Here is a 23946-nt window from a genome sequence, read left to right on the forward strand (position 1 = left end):
CTTGGCCTAAACTGTGAAAAGAAACTATTGTCACTTAGACTATGTTTTTCCCTGTAGACTCTGCTTTAGAACAGGCCCTCGCCCAGTCTCCAATCATAGTGGCCATGTGCTCTGTTCAAAAAGCGAAAGCTCCCTACTCAGAAGCATTTGATAGATATTATGTACCTAAGTAAGGAAGCAGCAGAAGAGGTTGAATGGGTACACTGGGGCTCCTAAGGAGCCTCAAATAACAAGTAGAAATACCTGCACATCACCCTGGAGGCCAGAGATACCATAGAAGATTTTTCAAATAGGAAACTGAGAGAATGCGAGCTGTGCGATGTGAAGAATAACTTGGCAGCAAAAAACAGGACACACTAGGACAGGCAGTAAAAACCAGAGGTAGAAAATTGTTGTGCCACTTTCTTCTTTTTCTTCCAAAGGCAACATTATTTTTTTCTTTTTGTAAGATTCTATTTATGTATTTGAGAGAGGGAGTGTGGGGGAGATAGAATGAGTTGGGAGAGGGGCAGAGGGAGAGGAAGAAGCAGACTCCCCACTGAGCAGGGAGCCAACATGGAGCCAATCCCAGGACCCGAGCAGAAGGCAGATGGTTAATCACCTGAGTTACCCATGCGCCCAAAGGTAAAAATTTTTAAGATGCCACACCAACTCTAGTCATCTCTCACAGTCTGTGGATCTTATGTTCCAAACCCATGACGTCTACCCTTTACAAGGCACCAAACTTCCCCACCACTAAAGAGCCAACATCTCAAGTCCTCAAGCAAAACCTCAAAAGCGTTCTCTCTTTTCTCTCCAAACCTACATCTTACCCAAACAGTTGATCTGTAGCTCCTTTGTCTGGGCACCATCCAGGGTAGAAAGGAAGAGAGGACACAGCTTCTCCCGGAAATGGCCCGAAAGTATCTCAGCAGCCACTGGTGAGGAGTACAGCTTCCCATAGAGGTAACAGACAGAAGCTTGCACCTCCTCATTGGGGTACACTAAACCTCTCAACAGATGCTCCATCAGGTCACCTGTCCATAAAACAATATGAAACTGCTGTATGTCAATTGTATGCCAGCTGTACGTCAACTGCTGTATGACACTCCAGACTACTGTGCCCAGTAGGGGAGTAATAGCAATCCCCTATAATCCCCCATAATAAATGATTTCTGGGCACTTAATTAGAAGGGAAAACCAAATCTTAGAGAAGTGCAATGACTTACCCTAGGGTAAACAATCTGTGAGATATTTATTTGCTTTTTACTGATAGAAAAAAATACTTCTATATTGCAGAACTAATTCTTCCTTTCACCCAAAGGAAGGTTCAAAATAAGTATTTAATTAGTTTGTACTAACATAGTGAATCAAAATGACTCAAGATCAGAGTCAAGAAATACTTTTTTCGACTTGGCCAACATAGAGTACATTTTGCAGATGGGAAAATTAAATCCTAGAGAAGGAAAGTAATTATTTCCCAGGTGTATATACTGAATGGACCACCCAGATGGAAGTGTTTTCAAACTGGGTAAAAGGGTAGTAGCAGCTCCTCCCCAGAGGTCACTCACTGTGCTCCATTACAAGTTTGTCTGCCAGGGGAGGGATGGCATCCACCAACTTGCCAAGAAGGGTCAGGGTGGCCAGGCTGCCTCTCATGGAGGGCATGTTACACAGCTATAGAAAGTGAACACATTCCACTCCATAAATTAGGATCAGGACAGATGTCCCACCAAAACGTATCTTGCTCTATCCAGACCAAAGCCTATATTGTATGTGTCTCTCAATACAATCAGTAATCAGCCTCTTTAACTAAGTGTCTATCTCCCTGGAGAAAGGCTCGGAGACAGATTCCTCTCTGAGTGCTCATATCTAGCTCAGTACATGACAGTTAAACTGAATTAAAATTAGCATATTTTTTGTCTCCTATACAGCCAGAAACTGGGGGGTGAGAGTTGGGAACATCATAAGGACAGAATTCTGGCTAAGTGAAAAAAAAAAAAAGTTAAAATTAAAATTAAATCTAGTTTAATTTTAAAAAAATATAATAATGAATACTGTTTTTCTGAAAATAAATAAATTGAAAAAATATATATATATATTATCATTATCATAATCATTATTGAACTCTATTTGCCAGTCCCTATGCTTAATGGTTTATAGGCAGAGTTGATAGTATATATTTCCCTTTTCTAGTGACTAACTATAACATCTTAAGTAAGACTCTTAATTACTCCGGTGGGAAATAATAATAGTACCAACTTCATAATGTTGTTAGGACTAAATGAGATACTGCACGTAAACCACCTAACACAGTGCCTAGCATATGGAAAGTGCTCAAAAGGGTGAAATGGCACTGTCATAGTGATAAGTATTGATATATATAATTATAAATTCAACCTGATATATTAACCATATGCAGAGTAATTATGATAATTTAGTATAATTTATAATTGCATGTTGCTCTTGCTGTTAAAATAAACATATATCTTCCTTTTGTAAAAAATAAAAAAAAATTATTCTGATATTATTTCTAAATCTTAAACATAATGCAAAAACTACTTATTAAATTGGTATCTTTGACTACCTTGAAGAAGGCAGGTTAAATATACCTACTCAGTGCCTGCCTTAGATGCTGATAAAAGCAAATGACTTCAGTATAAAATACTGTATACAATTCAAACCAAATAAAAACACCAAGCAAGCCAAGACATAGTAAACATATTTCCTTAAATTGATCAAGAAAATCTATGTTGTACTTGGACATGGAGAATAGCCATGGGGTGATTATGTCAGAAAGATGGGACTTCACTGCACAAACGCAGCGTTTGGAAGACTGAAAGGGGAAGGAGGGAAGCTACAAACAGTAGCGGACCAGGATCAGAAGGCCCAAGCCTGAGCTCTGGCTCTGCCACTGACTCACTGATCACGCAGATCCCTTTCTCTATGTATTCCAACCTCCCCAACTATCTATCCAAAGAGGGTTGCACACAGCTCTGACTTCTGAGGATTCTGAGGGGTACTCAAGAACCCACAGATACTTACTGACCTCTTTGTGGCACTCATCCAGCAGGCAATGAATGATCTGCTCTAACGTCAGCTGAGTTGTAAGCTGGATAAGGACTGAGCGGACACAGTAGCATTAGTAACCAGAAGACAACCCCTGGACACAGTAGCATTAGTAACCAGAAGACAACCCCTGGCCCACACATCGCCTTTCATAGCCCTTCTACTCAAAGTCATTTGTTTGTGTTACCAGTATAGTCTTTTCTATCTCCCTAAACTGTGTGTGTGTATCTAAACCAAAGGATTCCTGGCTTCTTTATCATTTTATATAAGTGGTTTACAATTAGGCTGCACATTAGAATTACTTAGGAAGTTTCAAAAAAATATATTAATGCCCAACTCCCAGTCTAGACAAATTAAATCAGAATCTCTAGAGAAAGAGCCTAAGCATTTGGGTATTTTTAAAGCTACCCAGGTGAGTCTATTTTGAAGCTCAGGTTGAAAACTGCTATTTTATACTCTACTTTTTTCCTCCTCACAGTTTGCTCCTTTATATACTAGAAAACAGAATTATGGCAGACTCAATAGTATAGATTTCCCTTTTCTAGCAACTAACTATAGCATCTTAAGTAAGCCTCTTAATTACTCTGGTGGGAAATAATAATAGTATCAACTTCATAGGGTTGTTAGGACTAAATGAGCTACTGCACGTAAACCACATATAATTGCTTATAATATTATCTCTCAACCTCAAACCCATTCTTCTATACAATCATTTGTGATGCTTCTGCTGGTATGTTTGAGGAGCAGTGAAGAAGAGGCTGGCTCTGCAAGTCTGGGAAAAGCTACAAATAAGATTTAGAGGCTACTGCAGAAAGGCTCTGCCTTTCTGAAAAGAAACATTCTAGGATAATAGAAACAGGAAGAAGGTAGGCAGCAAACAGGAAACAATGAGGAAGGAGCAAATCCTTCTTCTCTCTCCGGCTTTGCAATCTCTACTGCCCACCACCTCAGTAAAGTTCTGGGGTTCTGAGGAAGGTCTGCAAGTTACCCTGGCACCAATCAGAAGTGGATGGCTTTAGGGGCGCCTGGGTGGCTCAGTGGGTTAAAGCCGCTGCCTTCGGCTCAGGTCATGATCCCAGGGTCCTGGGATCGAGCCCCACATCGGGCTCTCTGCTCAGCAGGGAGCCTGCTTCTTCCTCTCTCTCTGCCTGCCTCTCTGCCTACTTGTGATCTCTGCCTGTCAAATAAATAAATAAAATTAAAAAAAAAAAAAAAAAAAAAGAAGTGGATGGCTTTAGAATTATAGCCCCACCCAAGAGTGGTCGAATGGTGAAGGGAAATCTCCCCATTCCTCCCAGTGGTCAGAACTTCAAGTGGTATACTTGTCCACATTATCTAGACCGAGAGATGGACAGAGGGATATACAGATCATATTAACTTGTGATCTGTTACAGCTGCTAACTACAAGGCTGAATGGTCAGAGACCCAGGAGCAGTCAAGCAGCATCCCCTCCTCAGAGAGAGAGTACAAGCAGGGGGAGCAGCTGGCAGAGGGAGAGGGGGAAGCAGGCTCCTGCTGAGAAAGGAGCCCGAGGTGGGGCCCAATCCCAGGACCCTGGGATCATGACCTGAGCCAAAGGCAGATGCTTAACCGACTGAGCCACCCAGGTGCCCCTAAGTTTTCCCTGTTTAAATAACTCGTGTGGTTTCTGTTTCTTGACTAGCCCCTAACTGATACAATTCTTGCTCTTTCTGCAAGAATCCTCCTATCCCAATTCTCTTGTCTTCTTTCTCCTCAAGCCCTTTAAAGTTTATTTTAGTATTTCTACCCCCAACATGAAGCTAGAACTCAAGACCCCAAGATCAAGAGTCATATGGTCTTCTGATTGAGGCAGACAGGCACGCCACTCCTCGCACCCTTTCTACACTTCCACAGCTCTTACCGTCGCCTATGTGCAGACAACTTTTAACCAACAAATGTGGATGGAATGAAAAGAGAATTTGTACATGCCTTTCTAACAGTGTTCTTCAGCTCTCATTATTCACCATCCAATCTCTCCTCCAGATTGTAAACTCTTAGAGGGCAGGAACCATGTCTTACCCATCTATGTTTCCCTGGTTTCTGACACAGATTGACAATTGACTTTTCTTGATATGTCTCTAAAATGAAGCAGTTATTTCACTAAGATCTCAAATAACCAGAGCTGCAATTGTGGTTAATATCCTCAGCTTCAAACGCTAGATACACAGTTTCACCTTACCTTCAATACAGAGGTCTATTACACTCCCATCTTCCACATTGCATAACAGCCCTTGGAGCCAAGAGAGAAGAGATGGGGATGGTAAATAGTTAAAAGAGAAACAAACCCACAGAGGCAAGCTATAAATTCTAGACTAATAGCAGCTTTAAGCAATGTCCCAGATAAATGCTATCCTCAACACCAAACACCTAGACTTTCAGTGACCCACTCTGGCTTTAAAAGGATAAAAACAGTCAGTGTGGCACAGCATAAAAACTAAGTGTTCTGGGGTCTGTAATAGACCTGGGGTAAAATTCCAGTTCTGCCCGTTATTAACCATGTCTTCCTTTAGCCTTGGGGACCATCTTCTCTCCCTTAAAGAACTGTCTTGGCAGTTAAAAGCCTGAAAAGCCTCTAGCAGAGAAAAATACCCAATATGAGTTAGCTCCCCTCCTCCCTGAACGGGCTCTTTCCATAGGACATTATAATTACATTAAAAGAAAGGACCTTTTAATCCATCTCAGGCACAGAAGAGGGAAAGTAGTTCAATCAGGTCACATCAGGTCAATGGAGTCTAGTCTGGACCTTCTGACCCTATTGAGGGGCAGAGTGGACTTTTTGAAGATCACACATTTCCCATACTCATATTCACACTTTTACAACCCTCTTGGCTGTAGCAAAGCCAGTTACCATCCAATGCATCATGTGTCTTAGAAAGGGGATCATTTCTTCATAATATGACAAAAGAATTTACTAATACATTAAACTGATAAATGGCCAAAAACCTAAATTGTCTTTCCAAGACCACTTCTCCAAACCCCAAAACAAATATACATGCTATACATACAAAATTCATGCCAAGTTCCCCTTCTAATCTCACCGAAAAGCATTCTTATGAAGTGAATACAGATTCTCTGATCCTGAGCCACCAGCTGCATGACCAGCGAGGCATGCCTCAAGAGAGCATCTAGGAAGCAGGACAGCACATGCTTCTTGCGCACCAGCTTGGGAGAGATGAAAAAAAAATTTTTTTCAGTAAAAACCAAGCCTCAGCCATTCTGAACCCAAACAACTGTAATTTCTAAATATAATTGCAAAATGATACCAAAGGGTTCATCTAAACAATAGTAAGGTCATATATCCCTAAAGGAAGTAGGAAAAAGGGCATCAACTACACACAGGAATCCATGTGTTCATACAGAGGATTATACATGAGCTAAGGTTCCCACCACCCTGTATTTACAGACCACTTTACTATTCACAAATCACTCTTATCTACTAGCTCATTTAAACCTAACAAGTTGATGAAGCAAGCAAAAATAGGTATTACTGTCACCGTTTTATAGATGAGAAAACAGAAGCCCAGGACTCAAATGTCTCCAAGGAGGTCTTATGCAAGGTCAGTGACCTTTCCACTTCAACGGTCCAGGAGAGTGATTCTGGAGACCCTGCATAAGCCTCAAAGAGGTCGGTAGAGAAACGCATCCTTCCATTCAACATGGACATAAATCTTCACACTCAATTCACTTCCCTGTACAGGGAACTGGATAGTAGCTGTGTAAAGTGCTCAAGATAGTAGCAAAAGTTAGGAAAAGAAAGGGAGTATGCACCGAGGATAGAGCAGGAGCATGGGTACAACTAACAGCATCCCCCTTTCAATTGGTGAGAGCCGAAGCTAAAAAAAAAAAAAAAAGGTGCATTCAGTAAGAAGTAAAGTGCAGGGTTGCCTGGGTGGCTCAGTGTGTTAAAGCCTCTGCCTTCGGCTCAGGTCATGATCCGGCTCAGGTCATGATCCCAGGGTGCTGGGATCGAGCCCCGCATCCGGCTCTCTGCTCAGCATGGAGCCTGCTTCCTCCTCTCTCTGCCTGCCTCTCTGCCTACTTGTGATCTCTGTCTGTCAAATAAATAAAATCTTAAAAAAAAAAAAGAAGAAGTAAAGTGCATTTTCTTGGTGCCGCTAACCTGTGCTATTGCGAATCTCATGTATTCCTTCATCAGTTCCTCCTACATAATTCATTAAGCTAGTGATCTAAAAATCTTGAGGACTCTCTTTTACCTGTGGGATTAAGTCCACACTCTAGCTTGGATTCAAACGCTTGGAGGAACCCATCTTAACCTGGCTTTTCAATCCCACTTCCCTCAACTTCCTTTCGAACACTCTGATTACCACCCCGAACTCATCCTTGCTAATACCTACCTCCTGGGATAAGCTCTCCATTGCCTCTGGAACAAATCTCACTCATCTGCTCCAGCCTAATTCAAATGCTTCCTCCTCTAAAAAACCTTTTTCCCAGTTTCCCTCCTTATCCCAACAGCTCTTGACCATAAATGTATCTAGCTACTAAAATCCTAGTAATTTTTAGCCTTCTCATATTCTCCTCTATTAACCGTCTTATTTATCTTTTTATGTCTGACTTGCTATCAAGGAATGGCAGCCTCAGAATTCCTTGTCTCAATGAAATCTCAAATATTATCAGCTAGAACTATCAGTTCTCAGAGGGTAGCCTGGGAACACCAGAGGGTGCCCAGAACCCTTACAGAGTATCCAAAAGATCAAAATTATTTTCATATAATACTAAGATGCAGTTTGTTCTTTTCACTCTTATTCTCTCACAAGCATACAGTGAAATTTTTCAAAGATTACATGACAAGTAATACACAACAGATTAAGTGCAGAAATATATGAGAATCCAGCTATCTTCTATTAAGCTAGACATTAAAGACACTTGCAAAAATGAGCCATTCCTGGGGCACCTGGGTGGCTCAGTGGGTTAAGCCGCTGCCTTTGGCTCAGGTCATGATCTCAGGGTCCTGGGATCGAGCCCCGCATTGGGCTCTCTGCTCAGCAGGGAGCCTGCTTCCTCCTCTCTCTGCCTGCCTCTCTGCCTACTTGTGATTTCTCTCTGTCAAATAAATAAATAAAATCTTTAAAAAAAAAAAAATGAGCCATTCCTTTCACTACCTTTTTACTTTGGAAAATATCATTATTTTTACTTAAATTCCTTATGCTACAGAACTGTACACTTAAAATGGTAGATTTTATGTCATGTGTATTTTGCCACAATAAAACCAATTATGCTAATATGTAATGGACTTAGCAGTATTTTTAAAGTAGTATTTTAAAATTGTTTTTACTTCTAATACAGTAAATATCAGTGGATACAACCCACATAAACAAAAGCACTCTGGGGTGCCTGGGTGGCTCGGTGGGTTAAGCTTCTGCCTTCAGCTCAGGTCATGGTCTCAGGGTCCTGGGATCGAGCCCCACATCGGGCTCTCTGCTCAGCAGGGAGTCTGCTTCCCCCTCTCTCTCTACCTACTTGTGATCTATCTCTCTCTGTGTCAAATAAATAAATAAACTCTTCCAAAAAAGTTGCTTTTACTTCTAATACAGTAAATATCAGCAGATACAACCCACATAAACAAAAGCTCTTTGGGGTCCTCAACACACTTTAGAAGAATAAGACAACAACTTAAGAACCACTGATCTAGCCCACCCCCCTTCCCTCCAAGGGACGAATTCCCCTCTCATGAATCTGAGAGAAAAGTGATCTCCCAAACTTTTCTTGGATGCCTCCACGGACCAAAAAAAACTCACTACAGAGGTGGGCAGGCAGTGAGGGGGAAAGCCCATTTTTCAGCCAGCTCTGCTTATTAGAAAGTTCTTCCCCTTCACCGCACTCTGCCTGGCTGGAACTTCTGCCTGTCACCCCTGCCATCGCAGAGACCAAGGCAGCCCCCATATTTGCACCCTAAGACATGGGAAGGGAATGAGGAGCCTCCACTGCGCGTGCACCTGGCCCGTGGGCCGAGCCGAGGCTCAATCCAGGAGACATGGCGACGGCAACTAAGGGCAGGGCAGCTACAGAGAAGGGAAGGGAAGGCGGGCATGCGAGCCAGCGCGTCCTGGAGGGGTGGCGGGCTTAGCGGACAGGAATAGGCCCAGTTGAGGTCCAGAGCCAGGCACAGGGGCTAGTCTGGAAAGCGGCCCTCTGCTCCGAGCAGGACGGCCTGCAGGGTAAACTGAGGCTGGGATAGTACAGCAAAGAAGGCAACTCCGGCCTAGCAAGGGGGCAGGCCCGCTTACCAGGTCAAGTTAACGAAGCGGGCCCGGTGGAGGGAAGGTGCGTCAGGTTCTAGGGAGTCGGTCTGGCGAGGGAAGGCTGTTTGGTGAGGGAAATGCCGAAGCCTCTGTTCCTACCGATACGCAGGGCTCCGGCAGCAGCTCCACCATGCAGGCCAGACAGACACGTGGGGGCACGGGCAGCAGCCAGCACGGGTCATGCCTGTAATGGGCCCTCTCGAAGAGCAGCGTCGTGTCCTCGTCCCTCCCAGGCCCGGGAAGGCCTGCCGCCGCGTTCCTCACAGACATGTCTCCACCACCTTTTCCCGCGCAGCGTGTGCGCAAGCGCACTTGAAAAAGCCCCTTTCCCTTCGCTGGGGAGGGAGGAGTAACGCGTGTGCGCAACCCGATTGCTACGCAATCTCGCGCGAGAAATCTCGAGAAATCTCGCGCGAGCAGCGGCCCTTGAGAGCGTGTGGTAGGTGCGAGGACTCGAGAGTGACCCGCGAAGGACAAAGCGGTTTCCTCCTTGAGTTCGTTGGCGTTTGCCTTCACCGCGCTATAGGTTGAAAAATATTTATAAAGATCTCAGGGATCTAAATGCTGTTAGTATTTTTTTTAATATATCTTTTTTATTTATTTTTTATTTATTTAACGGACAGAGATCACAAGTAGGCAGAGAGGCAGGCAGAGAGAGAGGAGAGGAAGCAGGCTCCCTGACAAGCAGAGAGCCCGATGCGGGGCTTGATGCGGGTTCGATCCCAAGACTCTGGGATCATGACCCGAGCTGAAGACAGAGGCTTTAACCCACTGAGCCACCCAGGCGCCCCTCTTAGTGTTTTTTTTTAACTCTACGTGACCCCTTTCTCGAAGAGTCTAAGACATTTCCCTTAAGATGCTCTCTCACAGACGGCTGCACGGCACTTGAGACTTTGTGAGCGCGCAAGGAACACTGCAGAAGGAAAAATCGTTCATCGTTGCATGTATTAGCAATAACAGTCTGTCCATCTACAAGAATTTATTTAGCACCTGAGTGTCCAGCAACTGGCTAATGGTGAAGGAGGTAAGCTCACGAGGTGTTTTCTACATTCAGAAGCAGTGTCACTGCATGCAAAAAACTTATTCCATGGCGGGCGCCTGGGTGGCTCAGTGGGTTAAGCCACTGCCTTCGGCTCGGGTCATGATCTCAGGGTCCTGGGATCGAGTCCTGCTTCGGGCTCTCTGCTCAGCAGGGAGCCTGCTTCCTCCTCTCTCTCTCTCTGCCTGCTTCTCTGCCTACTTGTAATCTCTCTCTGTCAAATAAATAAATAAAATATTAAAAAAAAACTTATTCCATAGCAAAATAGTTCAGAAAATAAGGATTTATTGTCCAATGTAGCGTTATGAAATAATGTTTGAGAAAAGTAGGTATTAACATGGACTAGTTCTCGTTAAAATTTTGCGCACAAAAGATGCAGAATTATATATAAAGTATGTAAAATAAATAAGTAAACAACATTTATTCAACATTTTAAATACATTATAGTAGTAGTACATATTCAGTGAAGATATTGAAAGAAAAATAATGTTTTGGTATATTTTCTTTTGGTCTACACACTTTTAAATGTATTTTTAAAGAGATTTTATTTATTTATTTGACACAGAGAGAGATCACAAGTAGGCAAACAGGTAGGCAGAGAGAGGGGGAAGCAGGCTCCCTGCCGAGCAGAAAGCTGGATGCGGGGCTCAATTCCAGGACCCTGAGATCATGACCTGAGCCAAAGGCAGAGACCTTAACCCACTGAGCCACCTAGTAGCCCCAAGTCTACACATTTTTACAACAGTAACATACAAAGTTTGTGAACTGCTTCCTCCAGAGAAAAAGATACCATATGTGTCTTCCATATCATTAAATATTATCCTGTATATTTTTAAAATGTCAACAAACTATGTATTCTTTTTGACAGAGTTTTGAGCGAGAACCTGGGCTAGGAGCTGGAGGATTCAAAAGTGAACAAGACAATTCTCGTCCTCAAGTTTAGTCAAGGAAGCAGATGATCAATTATTGCAATACCGTGTTAGTTATCTATTGTTGTGTAACACATGACCCCATGTGATGGGTTGAATGGTAACCTTCAAAAATATATCTCCGTATCTGTTCTGGACTGAATTGTGTCCTCCAAATTCAGATGTTGAAACCCTAACCCCCGATGTGACTGTATTTGGAAAGAGAGCCTTAAAGAGGTATTTAAAGTTAAAAGACATTGTAAGGGTGGTCCCACGGGATTGGTGACCTTATAAGAAGAGGGAGAGGGGCACCCGGCTGTCTCAGTCATTAGAGCATGTGAACTTTGGTCTCAGGGCTGTGAGTTCGAGCCCCACGTTGGGTGTAAAGATTACTTAAAAATAAAATTTTTCTTTTAAAAGAGAGAGAAAGCTCTCTCACCTCTTTCAGTTTACATGTGCCAAGGAACGGCCATGTGAAGACGCAGTGAGAAAGCAACCATTTGTAAATCAGGAAGAAAATTATTACCAGAAACTGAATCAACCAGAACCTTGATCTTGGACTTCCAGCCTCCAGAGTTGTGAGAAAATACATTTCTGTTGTTTAAACCACCGAGTCTGTAGTATTTTGTGATAGCAGCCAGAGAAGATTTATGAAACACCCTAATCCTCAGAATTTGTAAATGTTACCTTGTTTGGAAAAGTATCTTCACAGTTGTGATTAAGTCAAGGATCTTAAGAGATCATCCTGGAGTATAGAGTGGGCCCTAAATCCAATGACAAGTGTCTTGAGAAGAGACCCACAGAGTAAAAGGAAGAGGCAGTGTGACCACAGAGGCAGCAAGCCAGCCAATACCTACAACCACCAGAAGCTGGGAAGAAGCAAGAACTGATTGCCCTCAAGGCCTTTGGAGGGCCTTCTGACATCTTGATTTCAAACTTCTGGCCTCCAGAAGTTGTTTTAGGCCATCAGGTCTGTGGTAATTCGTTACAATAGCCATAGAAAACTAATATGCCCCCCAAAACTTAGCAGCTTAAAATAAGAAACCTGGATGATCTCATAGTTTGTGTGCACCAGCAATCCAGGAACAGCTTAACTAAGTGACCCTGGTTCAAAGTCTCTCACAAGGTTGTAGTCATCTCACAAGGTTGTAGTCACCTCTAATGCTGAAGGATCTGCTTCTAAGCTCGCACACATGCTTGGTAGCAGGATTCAGCTCGAAGGCTAAGTGAGGATCTTCCTTTCTTGACAACTGTTTTCCAGTGTTCTCCTCGGTGTTTTGCCATATGTGCCTTTCCATAGGGCAGTTCACAACATGGAGGGTGAGTTCCCTCAGGGAGCAAGCAAGGGAACAAGAGAAATGCCCAAGATGGAACTACAGACTTTATAACCTTTTCTCCGAAGTGACATTCCATCATGTCTGCTGTATCCTAGCTGTCAGAAGTGACCCACTAGATCCAATCCACACTCAAGGAGAGAATATACAAGGGCAAGGATACTGGGAGGTAGGGAGCATTGGGAACCTTCTTTTTTTTTTTTTTAAAGATTTTATTTATTTATTTGACAGAGAGAGATCACAAGCAGGCAGAGAGGCAGGCAGAGAGAGAGGAGGAAGCAGGCTCCCCGCTGAGCAGAGAGCCCGACACGGGGCTCGATCCCAGGACCCCGAGATCATGACCCGAGCTGAAGGCAGCGGCTTAACCCACTGAGCCACCCAGGCGCCCCAGCATTGGGAACCTTCTTAGAAAGCCTGCCTATCACAGTGTAAGTGCTGTAGTAGAGGCAGGCATGAATTGCTATAAGAAACAACTTCCAGGTAGCAATGTGTAGCAAGAAAACCATCAACACAGTAACTGGGTAATAAGATTATGGATTATTTTTCCTTTTCTGAATTTTTTTAAACTTCCTTCAATGAGCATGTATGGGTTTTACAATGAATAGGAAAACTAAAGGAAAGGTAAGAAAAGAAGGGAGGAAAAAAAAGGGAGGGAGGATAAAGGAGAGAGAAGGAGAAAACCTGGATTAAATTCCCAACTCCAGCTTTCATGCATATAGGATATAGGATCTACTTCCACATGTTGAAGCTGTCTGTAGAAGGATCATAAGACATGTCTTTTGGCTCAGAAGCTTCAGGCTTGATTAAAACAAATAATCACCAGGATGTCCCATTGGTGAGACAAGCAAGGCAACAAGTAATTATGGTTGACAGTGCTTGAGAAGTAGAGGGCGGATGGCTTTTCCATGAATTATGTTCATGGGCAGCAGAGTTCCAGCTGGGAGAATGCGCCATAATCAGTTTCCTTCCTTGTGACCAAAAGACTTGCATATCAGTGTCCAGTGCAGAGCAACCCCCCTCCCACAAACAGTGTGAGCACCCCACCTCAATCAGAATTAGCCTGGACCAGGGCAGGACAGAGCCATGATAGAAACCTCAGTATACCCTACTGTGAGGAGCTAGGGAAAGGAATGTGTTTAGATGACGACATTAGATTGACCCACATTCCCCAAACCTTAAATACCACAGAGTACACTGGCTTCTACTCCACCTACAAAGTATCCCAGCCTCCAAAAGGGGACACTCAGAAAACATGTGCCAGAAATAAAAAACCCCACAGGGCCCAAATAACCAATTTTATTAGAAGCTTTGAGGGTGAACAGACAACTCATGCCTTCTCTTATGTGTCCTGAGGACCCTGGGCCCGTAGCCTACTTTCCAAAGCCATGCTGGAGCAGAAGACACCTCAAATGCTTCATTAAACCAAACTTTTGAGGGGCTGATGGATTCTTCAGGGATCCATGTAGGTTCTCAGGTTCCCCCTGACCCTGGAAGCACTTTGTCTTGGGAAGAACAGCCTCGGCACAGGAATGACTTGGTGGCTGAAGGTCTGTCTTCAAAGAAATAGAGATTCCAGGGCTGTCCTTCCTTGTATGTTGGTCACTCACTTTGGAAAGCAGGGTGGGATCAGGATCCCGCAGACTCAGGTTGGGGGCTGAGTGCTGAGGCTTGGCCTGGTGTGGGGACCAGGATATCTTGTTTAAAAGGGTCATGCTCAACCTTGCTGCAGCAGAGTGGAAATAACATTTGAAGCTGGAGGTATTTGTGAAATGGAAGGAAGGCTGCTGCCCAGCCCCTCTGCCCTCTGCAGCCTCCATGCTTTCTCTTCTCCCATGTGTGGGCTGCTGACATTTAAGTCTGGGGGGCTTAGGGGCCTCCTGGGGTATGCGCTCCTTCCTCCAGGCGTCATGGTCTGCCCTGGAATATGAGGTCTGTCCTTTGCAGGGAGCCATCTCTGCCGTATGGGAGACTCCTGGCCTGACCACTTTCCTGTCCCTGCTGTTCTCACTGGAAGGCTCTTGGCCACACCAGCTCCTAGACTGTGCTGCGGGCCTGGAGTTCCTGCAAGTGGCCGCAGCCTTGGCTCGAGGAGCCTTTTCCGGGATGTCCCGTGGTTCTCTAGTGCCTCCTGGTGGCCTGACTCTCCCAGGCTTCTCAGAATGGATGGAAATGCCCATGGAGTCACACCCATGTGACCCACATTTCTCTAGAGCCCTGGCCCGAGTAGGAAGTTTTGAGCTTTTTCTTTCTGGGGGCTGAACTCTCTGGGATCTCTCCGTTGACTTGAGGCCTGGCCTGCAGCCCTGGGCCTCACAGTGCGTTCCCTCCTGTCGTTGGAGCTCACGGGCTGTGTACAATCCAGGGAGCCTCATCCCAGCACGGGGTAGCGGGCATGGTCCTAACTTGTTAAAGAGCAAATGGGAGTCCAGGATCCGCTTGGGGAGGCCCCACCTCAGGTGTGCAATCTTCCGTCGCATGAGGGACTCCAAGAGGAGCTGTTGGCTCTTTTTGAGGACTGGCCACTTGGGCGGGACAGTGAGGGCAGTGGGAGCACCCACCAGAGCTGCGGCAGCTTGGGAGGCTTGGCGACATGAGCTAGAGGGGCGGGCAGAGGGCAGGCCCAGGGGAGCAGCCAGAAGTTCTCCAGAATGTAAGTTCTGGAGTTGCCGCATCCAGCCAGAAGTCCTCCCTGGATCCACCCTTTTATCCTTTCGTCGGCTTGTCAGGGCTTCAGGTGGGGCCTGCTGGGAGGCTAGCCTGACCCTCACTCTGTGCTTCTTGGCAGAGGCCATGCTCTGGCTGACCATATGCTCTCCCTCTGCACTGGCATGCAGGGAGAGTTGACTGCAGCTCGGGAGAGGCTTCAGCTCAGGACAGGGAGCAGAGGCCACTGCCTGTTGCTGTTCCATGGCCTCATATCCAGGCCCCTCATCCCCAGAAGAGTCAACTGGGAGATTGTCTTTAGCAGCATCTTTTCCTCTGACCTGCTTCTCGTTTCCTCCTTTTGGAATGTGAGGTCCTCCAGCCTCCTCAGCTCTGCACTCTGTCTGGCTCCCAGCATCTTGGATTTCTGCAGCGTCCTCATCTCCGTCCTTGTCCTGGTTCCCCAGCTCTTGTATCTGGATCTCTCCATCGACTTCACTTCTTACCTGTCCCTGGTAATCTCCCCCTGGAGCCTGGGCCTCTGTACCATCATCACCTGTGGTCTCTCTCGGGTTTCTCTTCCCTTGTATTTCAGTGTCTGCACCATTCTCACCTTCTGTCCGCTCCTGGTTCGTCCACTCTGATGAACAGCTCTTCTCATCAGCTTTGCTTTCTAGCAATCTCCGGGAAACTCCACTAAGTCCTTGGGTCTTTCCACTACCCTCACTCCTAGCTTCTCTCTGACGTCTCTTCCCCAATGTCTGATTTTCCTCCTTCTTTTCCCTCTGCTCCCAATTGCTCCTCCTTGGTGAGTGACTCTCCCCAGTTCCACCATCTAACTGTTGCTGGCTCGCTCTCTCAGGCCTCTGGGTCTCTACAGCATCCTCACTTCCAGCCTGAATTCTTGTTCCATTCTTACCTCCTGTCTGCTCCTGGTTCTTCCGCTCTGATAAATGGATCTTTGTATCAATAACACCTTTTACCTGGCTCTGGTCTTCTTCTGCATGTTCCCAGGTCTCTGTATCATTTTCAACTAGAGCTTCTCTCTGGCTTGTCTTTATTGGAGCTTGAATTCCTGTACCATTCTCCTCTCCAACCTGCTCGTCTTTCTTCCATTCTGCTGAGTGAGCTTCTCCATCAATATGATTTGTTAATTCTCCTCTCTTTTCGGTCTCAGATGCCTGGGTGTTTCCACCTATCTCGCCCCCAACCTGCTCCTCTTTCATCCATTCTGCTGAATGAGTTTCTCCATCAAATTTACTTGTTAATTCTCTCCTCTTTTCAGGCTCAGATGCCTGGTTGTTTGCACCATCTTTGCCTCTAATGTATTCCTGATTCTTACACTCGGATGTATGACTCTTGCTATTAATTTTACTGCTTGACTGACCCTGGTTTTCTTCCCCAGGTTCCTGGGTCTCTTTACCAACTTCATCTTTAACCCCTCTCGGATTTTTCTGCCCTAGTGCCTGAATGTCTATTCTATTATCATCTCCAAACTGCTCCTCGTTCCTCCTCTCTGGTGGATGGGTGTCTACAAGAGTTTCATGTCTTAATTGTCCCTGGTCCTCTGCCTCAGGAGCCAGGGTATTTGTACCATCTTCTTCTCCATCTTTTCTCTGATCTCTCTTCTCTGTTGCCTGAGTTTCTGCCCTAAATTCACCTCCAATCTGATTCCCCCAACATGGTATCTGGCATTCTCTGTCTATTTCACTTCCACTCTGGTCCAGATGCCCCCAACATTGTATCTCAAAGTTTTGGTCAATTTTACTTGCTACTAGTCTCTTGTTTCCCCACCAGGGTGCCCTGATCACCACCCAGTCCTCCTCTCTTATCTCCCTGAAGTTCTTCCTTCTAGAGATCTGGGTCTCTCCAGCATCCTCCCCCCTTCTCAGGCCTTGGTTTCTCCACCCCACTAGAAGTTCGTGTCTTAGTTGTTTCCAGATCTCTTCCTTAGATGCTTGGATCTTCTCAGATTTCTCACTTCCACCCTGATCCTTCTTTCCCCACCCTGGGGTCTGAGTCCCTATAACATTCTCACGTCTAGCGCATTCCTGTTTTTCCCACCCCAGGGCCTGGGTCTCCACACCTTTCTCTTGTGTTACTTCTCCCAGGTTCTCCCTCCCCAGTACCTGGGTTGGCACATCATTGTCACCTCCAGCCTGGGCCTTGTCTCTCCTCTCCTGTGCCTGAATTTCTATGCCAGTATCATCTTGCATCTCATCTTGTTTTCCCCATCCTGACACCTGGCTTTCCTCACCATCCTCATGTCCACGCTGGTCCTGCTTCTCCAATTCTTGGGCCTTGGTCTCTCTTTCATCCTCTCCTCTGGCCTCTTTCTTGTTCTTCTCAAGTGCCTGGGTGACTACAGCATCCTCATCTCTACTCTTCTCTCGATCCCCCCATTCTGGTGTCTGAGTCTCTGCATCAGTTTTACATCTTAACTGTTCCTGGTGCTCTGCTATATGTGCCTGGACTCCAGGAGGATTCTCACCTTCAGCCTCCCTCTCGTTTCTATTCCCTAGTTCCTGAATTTCGACTCTCTTCTCAATTCCCATCTCGTCCAGGTTCTTTGACCCTGATGTCAGAATATCTCCATCGGTTTTACTTATTACTAGTTTTCGACTGCTCCATGCCAGGACCTTAGTCTCTGCACCATCCTCCACCTCAAAATTCACCGGGAGTTGCCTTCCAGTTGCTTGAATCTCCCAAGCATCCTCCCCACTGCTCTCTGTCTGGTTCACCCACCCTAGAGCCTCCCTGCCTAGCATCTGGTTTTCCCTCCCTGGTACCCGGGCCTCTTGTGGGCATCTCCAGGACTTCCAGGTGGACATTCTCATTTGTTGGATGGAAGGATCAGGCAAGAAGTCTCTGGAGCAGAACTGTAGCCTCTGAGATGAAGGGAGATTTGAAAGAGAGGTAGCTAAAATCCTGGATGTGAGGTGAGATCTCTGGCTGACAACACGCTCCAGTGACACCAACTCTTCCTGGGAGTGGACCAGCAGCTGCTCCATCCTTTGGTACCGGTCCAGGGCAGGGGATAGTGACTTGCAAATCAGGTGAGTCCGCTCATCACTGAGACACCAGGGTACCTGCCATGCTTCCCGAGAACTGTCCTGGAGGAGCATACAGGTGCTTGAAAGGGAGGTGGTGGAAAAGAAGGGCTCAGTAGGTGTGTGGAAATCCCGAGATGGGCCCTGAAATGGGTGTTGCCAAGAGAGCAGGTGTTGGGTCCGTGATACCTGGAGGCCCCTTCGGTATTCCTGTCTCTTCTTTTGTACCCATTGTTGGACATAAGCATCCAGGTCATTGAAATTATCAGGACTGAAGAAGAATTCAGGGGTCATCCTGAAGCGAGTGTCATGTCTCACGGAGGGCACTGTCCACTTCTGCTGTGTCACCTGTAGTTTAGAATGAAGAAGTAAAATCTTTGCTCACACATTGTCTCATCTAATTCTCACAGATCAGAATTACAATGTCCATTAGCCAGATGAGGACACTGAACTCAGAAAAGAGGGAATCGCTTCCCTTAGGACATTCATTTAAGAAAGACAAAGAGTTTACTCCAGACCAGGCACTATTCTAGATGCTGGGGTTACCAGCATGAACAAGACTAAAGTCCTTATTGGGAGCTATCTTCCAGACATGGAAGACACAATAACCAAGTATACAACATGTTAGGTATTGAAAAATGTTCTGGTGGAAATAAAAGTAGACTGGGTATGGGACTAGTTCCCTTAGACAGACTGGTCATAGAAGGCCTCTCAGAGGAGGTGACAAGATGTTAGTGCAAAGGTCCTGAGATCAGAACAAAGTCATGTGTATAAGAACATCAAGGGGCCCTATGCCCAGAATGGAACACGTAATGAAAAGTGTGCTGGGAGATGGGGTCAGAGAGAAATGTAGGACAGATCATGTTGGGCCTTTGACTTAAGGTTAGGAGTTTGAATTTTTTTTCTGAGTTGACAGGGAGTGTATCTATAGGAGCTGTTGCAGGGTTTTGAGGGGCAAAGTGGTATGATTTATTTTGAAAAGTTGGTTCTTCCTCATAAGCATGATTTTAAGTCAGGTGCAAAGGAATACCTACCATATGGCATCATCATACAGGCAAAACTAGTCCATGTTATTAGGAATCAGCATAGTTGTGACTGCAAGCTTCTGGGCTTGATGCTGTACATGGATGTACTCAGTTTGTGAAAATTCATTGATCTATACACATGTGGTCTTTGTACATGTATTATCCCTGAATTAAAATTTTAAGGGAGAAAGAAAGAAAGAGAAGAGAAGAGAAGAAAACAAAAAGAAAAGAAAGAAGATAATCCTGTTGGCTGAGTGGAACATCGTCTGTGCTTGGATGAGAGAGGCCGCAGGAACCCGAGAAGACAGTGCTACATATAGTGTAGGGGAGATATGAGGGAAGATTTGCCCAGGGGTTAGCAGTGAGTTTTCTAGAAGTGATCAGATGTGAGACGTGGTCTGCAAGTAGAGCCCATAGGACTTGTAGATAGACTGAATGTGTGGAATGAGGGAAAGAGACCAGGGTGACTGGTGGGTTTTGGGGTCTGGTGATGCTCTCCCTGACCAGTCTTGAGCTCCCCCTTGTGATTTATCTCTGGCATAGGGCATAGAACAGGGTCCTCATAACAAGCGAATGAGACAATCTTGGTGCCGAGGGAAGGAGGTGTTTGGGGTCCCCTCACCTTGATGACCTTCCGTGTGCTGGGGTGGGTCCTTGTGACCTGGTGCCAATAGTGCTGGACCTGCCAGATCAGAAAGAGGCAGAGCACAAGCAGGTTGCCACAGCACCGAGGGTCCCTGCAGCTGCGATCCTCAGAGAGCAGGCCCCGCACTGGCTCCCACTCAGGGCCCTGGAATGGCCCCACCACGGCACAGGCTCCCAGCAGTGGCAGCAACATGACAAAGCGTAGGTGAGCAGGTGGTGTTAGGGAGTTGGAGGGCAGGACTGGTGTGACTAACTCAGCCAGTTTGGGATGAGGTAGCCCCTGCCTCACAGCCCTCCTGTCACTGAAGCTACCTCACAAAGGAGCCTCAGCCTCCGTTCCACCCTGAACCTGGCACCAGAGCTGGCTAACATGCCCTTAGTGCAGGTAAGGACAGCGTTGGGAAACTTCCCAGAAGGGAATTAAAAGGAAGAATTTGTTTTAGATATCCCATCCTCTGGAGGGAAGAGATTACATTTCTCCTTATGTGATGGGGTAATGTAACTTGCAGTTTATATGATTTCTTTCTTCCCATCAGATACTTTCATCCATGTGTCCATCTGCCTATCCACTACCAAACATTAAGTAATGAACACTGTATTGAACATGTGTATTCTTGTTTGAACACCCAGCATTCCTTCCTCTTTATTCACAGTATTCTGGTTTTCTGTTGGGGGTTACTTTTCCCATCTCAGGATTGGTAGAGGAATAAATGCTACCCTGAAGACTGTCTTTCACCCAAAGGTTATATTCAAAATATTGAATAGTGGAGTAGGAAAGGGCATCAGCCAATTGGATGGGCCAGGCCTTGGCCCTTTAATAGCTGCATTATAAGTGTTCCTGAGCATCCCAGGAGAGGGGCATCACCTACTTGCCAACCAGTTGGGATGTATTTCTCTATTTTAAGAACCCAGTATCCCACATGGTGTATTCTAGCTGAATGTTACCCCAGCTTATATCTGATACTCTCTCATAGATCCAGGACAGTCAAGGAATGGAGGTGTGACCTAAGCTTGGCCAACGAGGCTTTCTCTGCCAGGGCTCTAAATATCAAGATCAGAGATTCAAGGTGGGGAGAGGAAGTTGGTGAGAAAAAGAGAAAGAAAAGCAGCCCATGACAGCTAGGAACTGTTAAGACTTGGTATTGCTAGGAGATGCCTTGACACTCACAGTTGGGTCTTGGTATTCTCCTGCTCAGTATAAACAATTTCATAGATTATCAACATCAGACAAAACCACTCTGTGATAATCAAGACAAAAACAAGACTACTCTTTAATCCCATCTGAACAAAGACAAAAACATGAACATTATTGAAACCACAAAAATCACCAAATTCCCCTTCTTCTGGCTAATATGTGTGACTGCTATTTCTTTACCAATTACAGCTTTATGCCCACTTTATTCTTTCTGCCTTGTAGATAAGATTATTAAGATACCCAGTTATAGGGGTACCTGGGTGGCTGAGTTGGTTAAGTGGCCAACTCTTTATTTTGGCTCTGGTCATAATCTCAGGGTTGTGAGATTGAGCATCGCATTGGACTCCACATTCAGCAGAGAGTCTGCTTGAAATTCTCTTCCTCTCTCTCTGTCCTTCCCCCTGCTCATGCACTCTCTCTCTAAAATAAATAAATAAACAAACCTATCTTTAAAAAAAATGCCCAATCACAGAATTATTCACACTGCCTGATGGCATCTAATCCAGAGCAAACACCTCAATTTCTTGAACCCTGCCTAAAATCACCTATTACAACACAAATCCTACAGTAAATCCTTCCTAACACCCTCTTATTGAGAAGGCCTATCATTGCCCACAATGTGCATTCTCCCTTGATGCAATAAGTAATAACATTATAAAGTGTATTCCTGCTAGTCCTTGGCTGGAGGGCACTGACAGTGGAGTGAGACTGTAGGGCTGCTTCTGCTCTCACAACCAACTCCTGTGGAATCTATGGGCTCCACAACAGAGTTTTTCTCAAACTCCTTTTTGGTTGCTTGCCAGCAAAAATCTCTAAGTGAAACAGGCACTACCTTTGGGCCAGGCATAGTGCCAGCAGATAGGTATCCAAAGTACCCAAGGCATCTACAAGACCTGCTCTCATGGAGCTCTTGGTGTGGTTGGAAAGGTGGGCACTGAATAAAGGTGAGGTTGACAGGTGCTGTAATGGGCAAGGACTGTGGATCCACCCAGAAGGGGAAGTTACCTAATCTGGGTGATCAGGGAGGCTTCACTGAAGAGGTGATGAATTGGAGTTAGCTTAGCAAGACAGTGGAGCACATTCCTCTCAACAAAGGTTGATGGACGGGGTTAGAGAAATTGGAGTGTTCTCGGGGTAGGAAAAAGGTGGGTACAGCTGTTATCATTGGGATGCAGGTGGGGACTGGTGGAGAGGAATCTAGTAAGCCATGAAAAGGACTTGGGTTTTTAAGCACAGAAGTGTGGTAAAGGACAAATTTATAAAACAGATTGATATTGAGCGTATGTCAACATTTATGAACTTACTAGCAAGAGAAACAACAAAATCAAAAGTGTGACCTGGCTTTAAGAGAATTTGAAAACTGAGTCATTATATAGTTGGGAAACAATTAGGTGAGATGTGCTGTCTCTTTACTCATAGTACTCAAAACTTCACGTCCCCATTAGTCTTTACTGAGGAGACCTGAGATATGATGGTCCTACATGCCAGGTAAGCCACGTAACAACTGGAAATTGTTTATAAAGTATATCTAAAAATTAAATGATAAGGACACATCTATGACTATAAATTGGAATAATGTTTAATTCCCCAATAATGGTTGTTGGTATGTTCCATTAATATGGAAACATAAACGGGATCTGAAAAGTGAGCAGCACAATCCAAACCACAGGTTCTGCTCTTACACAGGAATCATCTGTGGGCACTTCTTAATTTGGAGACAAATTTTGTTCTTTGACAATTTTTCTAGGATTTGCATGAAGTGAAGTTCAATGGAGCCATTTTTTATGTAATTCATGTTCTGTCCTGGAGGCAGTTCAAACCCATTCTGTTGCTCCATACCACAACTTGTCTCAGGCAAAGCTGCCAGATGTGGTGGAAGTAATCCAGGACAATAGCCAAAATCCCAAGGCCCAGTTCTGATTCAGCCACTGCCTCACTCTGTGACTATGGGCAAGTAGCTTCTCTTCTCAGGGCCTTGGTAGCTGTAAAATGAAGAGATTGCTGCATGATTCCTAAAGGATCCTGCTAGGGCTCTAACTCTAGGTTTCCAAAACGATTAACTGGAACTAGCCTATAATGGTCTAGTTTTTGCTAGATCCAAATAGTCCCAAGATGTGTTTGGCATTATGTCAGAGAGAAATGAGTAAGGGCCCTAAGGACTTCTTGGAAGTGGCGAGGCATGAGTCTAGCTTTAAATAATGGAGATTTGGAGCAGCATAGAGAAAAGAGCAGTATGCTGAGCAGAAGAAAGTGGGTGTCCTATGACATCTCCAAGCTCAACCTGACAGAAACTCAACCCCCTGGGTGGCTTAGTTGGTTAAGCATCTTTTTTTTTTTTTAAAGATTTTATTTATTTATTTGACAGAGAGAAATCACAAGTAGGACAAGTAGGCAGAGAGGCAGGCAGAGAGAGGAAGGAAAGCAGGCCCCCTGCTGAGCAGAGAGCCCGATGCGGGACTCGATCCCAAGACCCCGAGATCATGACCTGAGCCGAAGGCAGCGGCTTAACCCACTGAGCCACCCAGGCGCCCCAAGCATCTTTTTTTTTTTAATTTTATTTATTTATTTGACAGAGAGAGATCACAGTAGACAGAGAAGCAGGCAGAGAGAGAGAGGGAAGCAGGCTCCCTGCTGAGCAGAGAGCCAGATGTGGGACTCGATCCCAGGACCCTGAGATCACGACCCGAGCCGAAGGCAGCGGCTTAACCCACTGAGCCACCCAGGCGCCCGGTTAAGCATCTTCTTTCCGCTCAGGCCATGATCCCAGGGTCCTGGATC

At 45.3% G+C, this 23946-nt stretch overlaps 2 protein-coding genes across 2 annotated transcripts in view; both read right to left on the reverse strand.

The window, feature by feature from the left end:
* Positions 1–9599, reverse strand: part of MEI1 (meiotic double-stranded break formation protein 1) — a 79165-nt gene extending 69566 nt beyond the window's left edge. The window contains exons 1-6 of the mRNA XM_044227865.1: positions 9429–9599; positions 6108–6231; positions 5249–5299; positions 3029–3102; positions 1551–1656; positions 813–1016 (exon numbers count right to left, since the gene is read on the reverse strand). Coding sequence (XP_044083800.1) covers positions 813–1016; positions 1551–1656; positions 3029–3102; positions 5249–5299; positions 6108–6231; positions 9429–9599 — 730 coding nt within the window. The remainder of the gene's footprint in view (positions 1–812; positions 1017–1550; positions 1657–3028; positions 3103–5248; positions 5300–6107; positions 6232–9428) is intronic.
* A 3740-nt stretch (positions 9600–13339) lies between these two features.
* Positions 13340–18021, reverse strand: LOC122892331 (uncharacterized protein DDB_G0290685-like). Its single transcript, XM_044228651.1, has 3 exons — positions 16563–18021; positions 14811–16448; positions 13340–13362 (listed from the first exon to the last, which is right to left on the reverse strand). Exons 1-3 carry the CDS (start codon positions 18019–18021, stop codon positions 13340–13342), a joined length of 3120 nt encoding a protein of 1039 aa, XP_044084586.1.
* Positions 18022–23946: the final 5925 nt, after the last annotated feature.

This window comes from Neovison vison, chromosome 12, assembly GCF_020171115.1.
Source record: "Neovison vison isolate M4711 chromosome 12, ASM_NN_V1, whole genome shotgun sequence".
Taxonomy (NCBI): Eukaryota; Metazoa; Chordata; class Mammalia; order Carnivora; family Mustelidae; genus Neogale; species Neogale vison.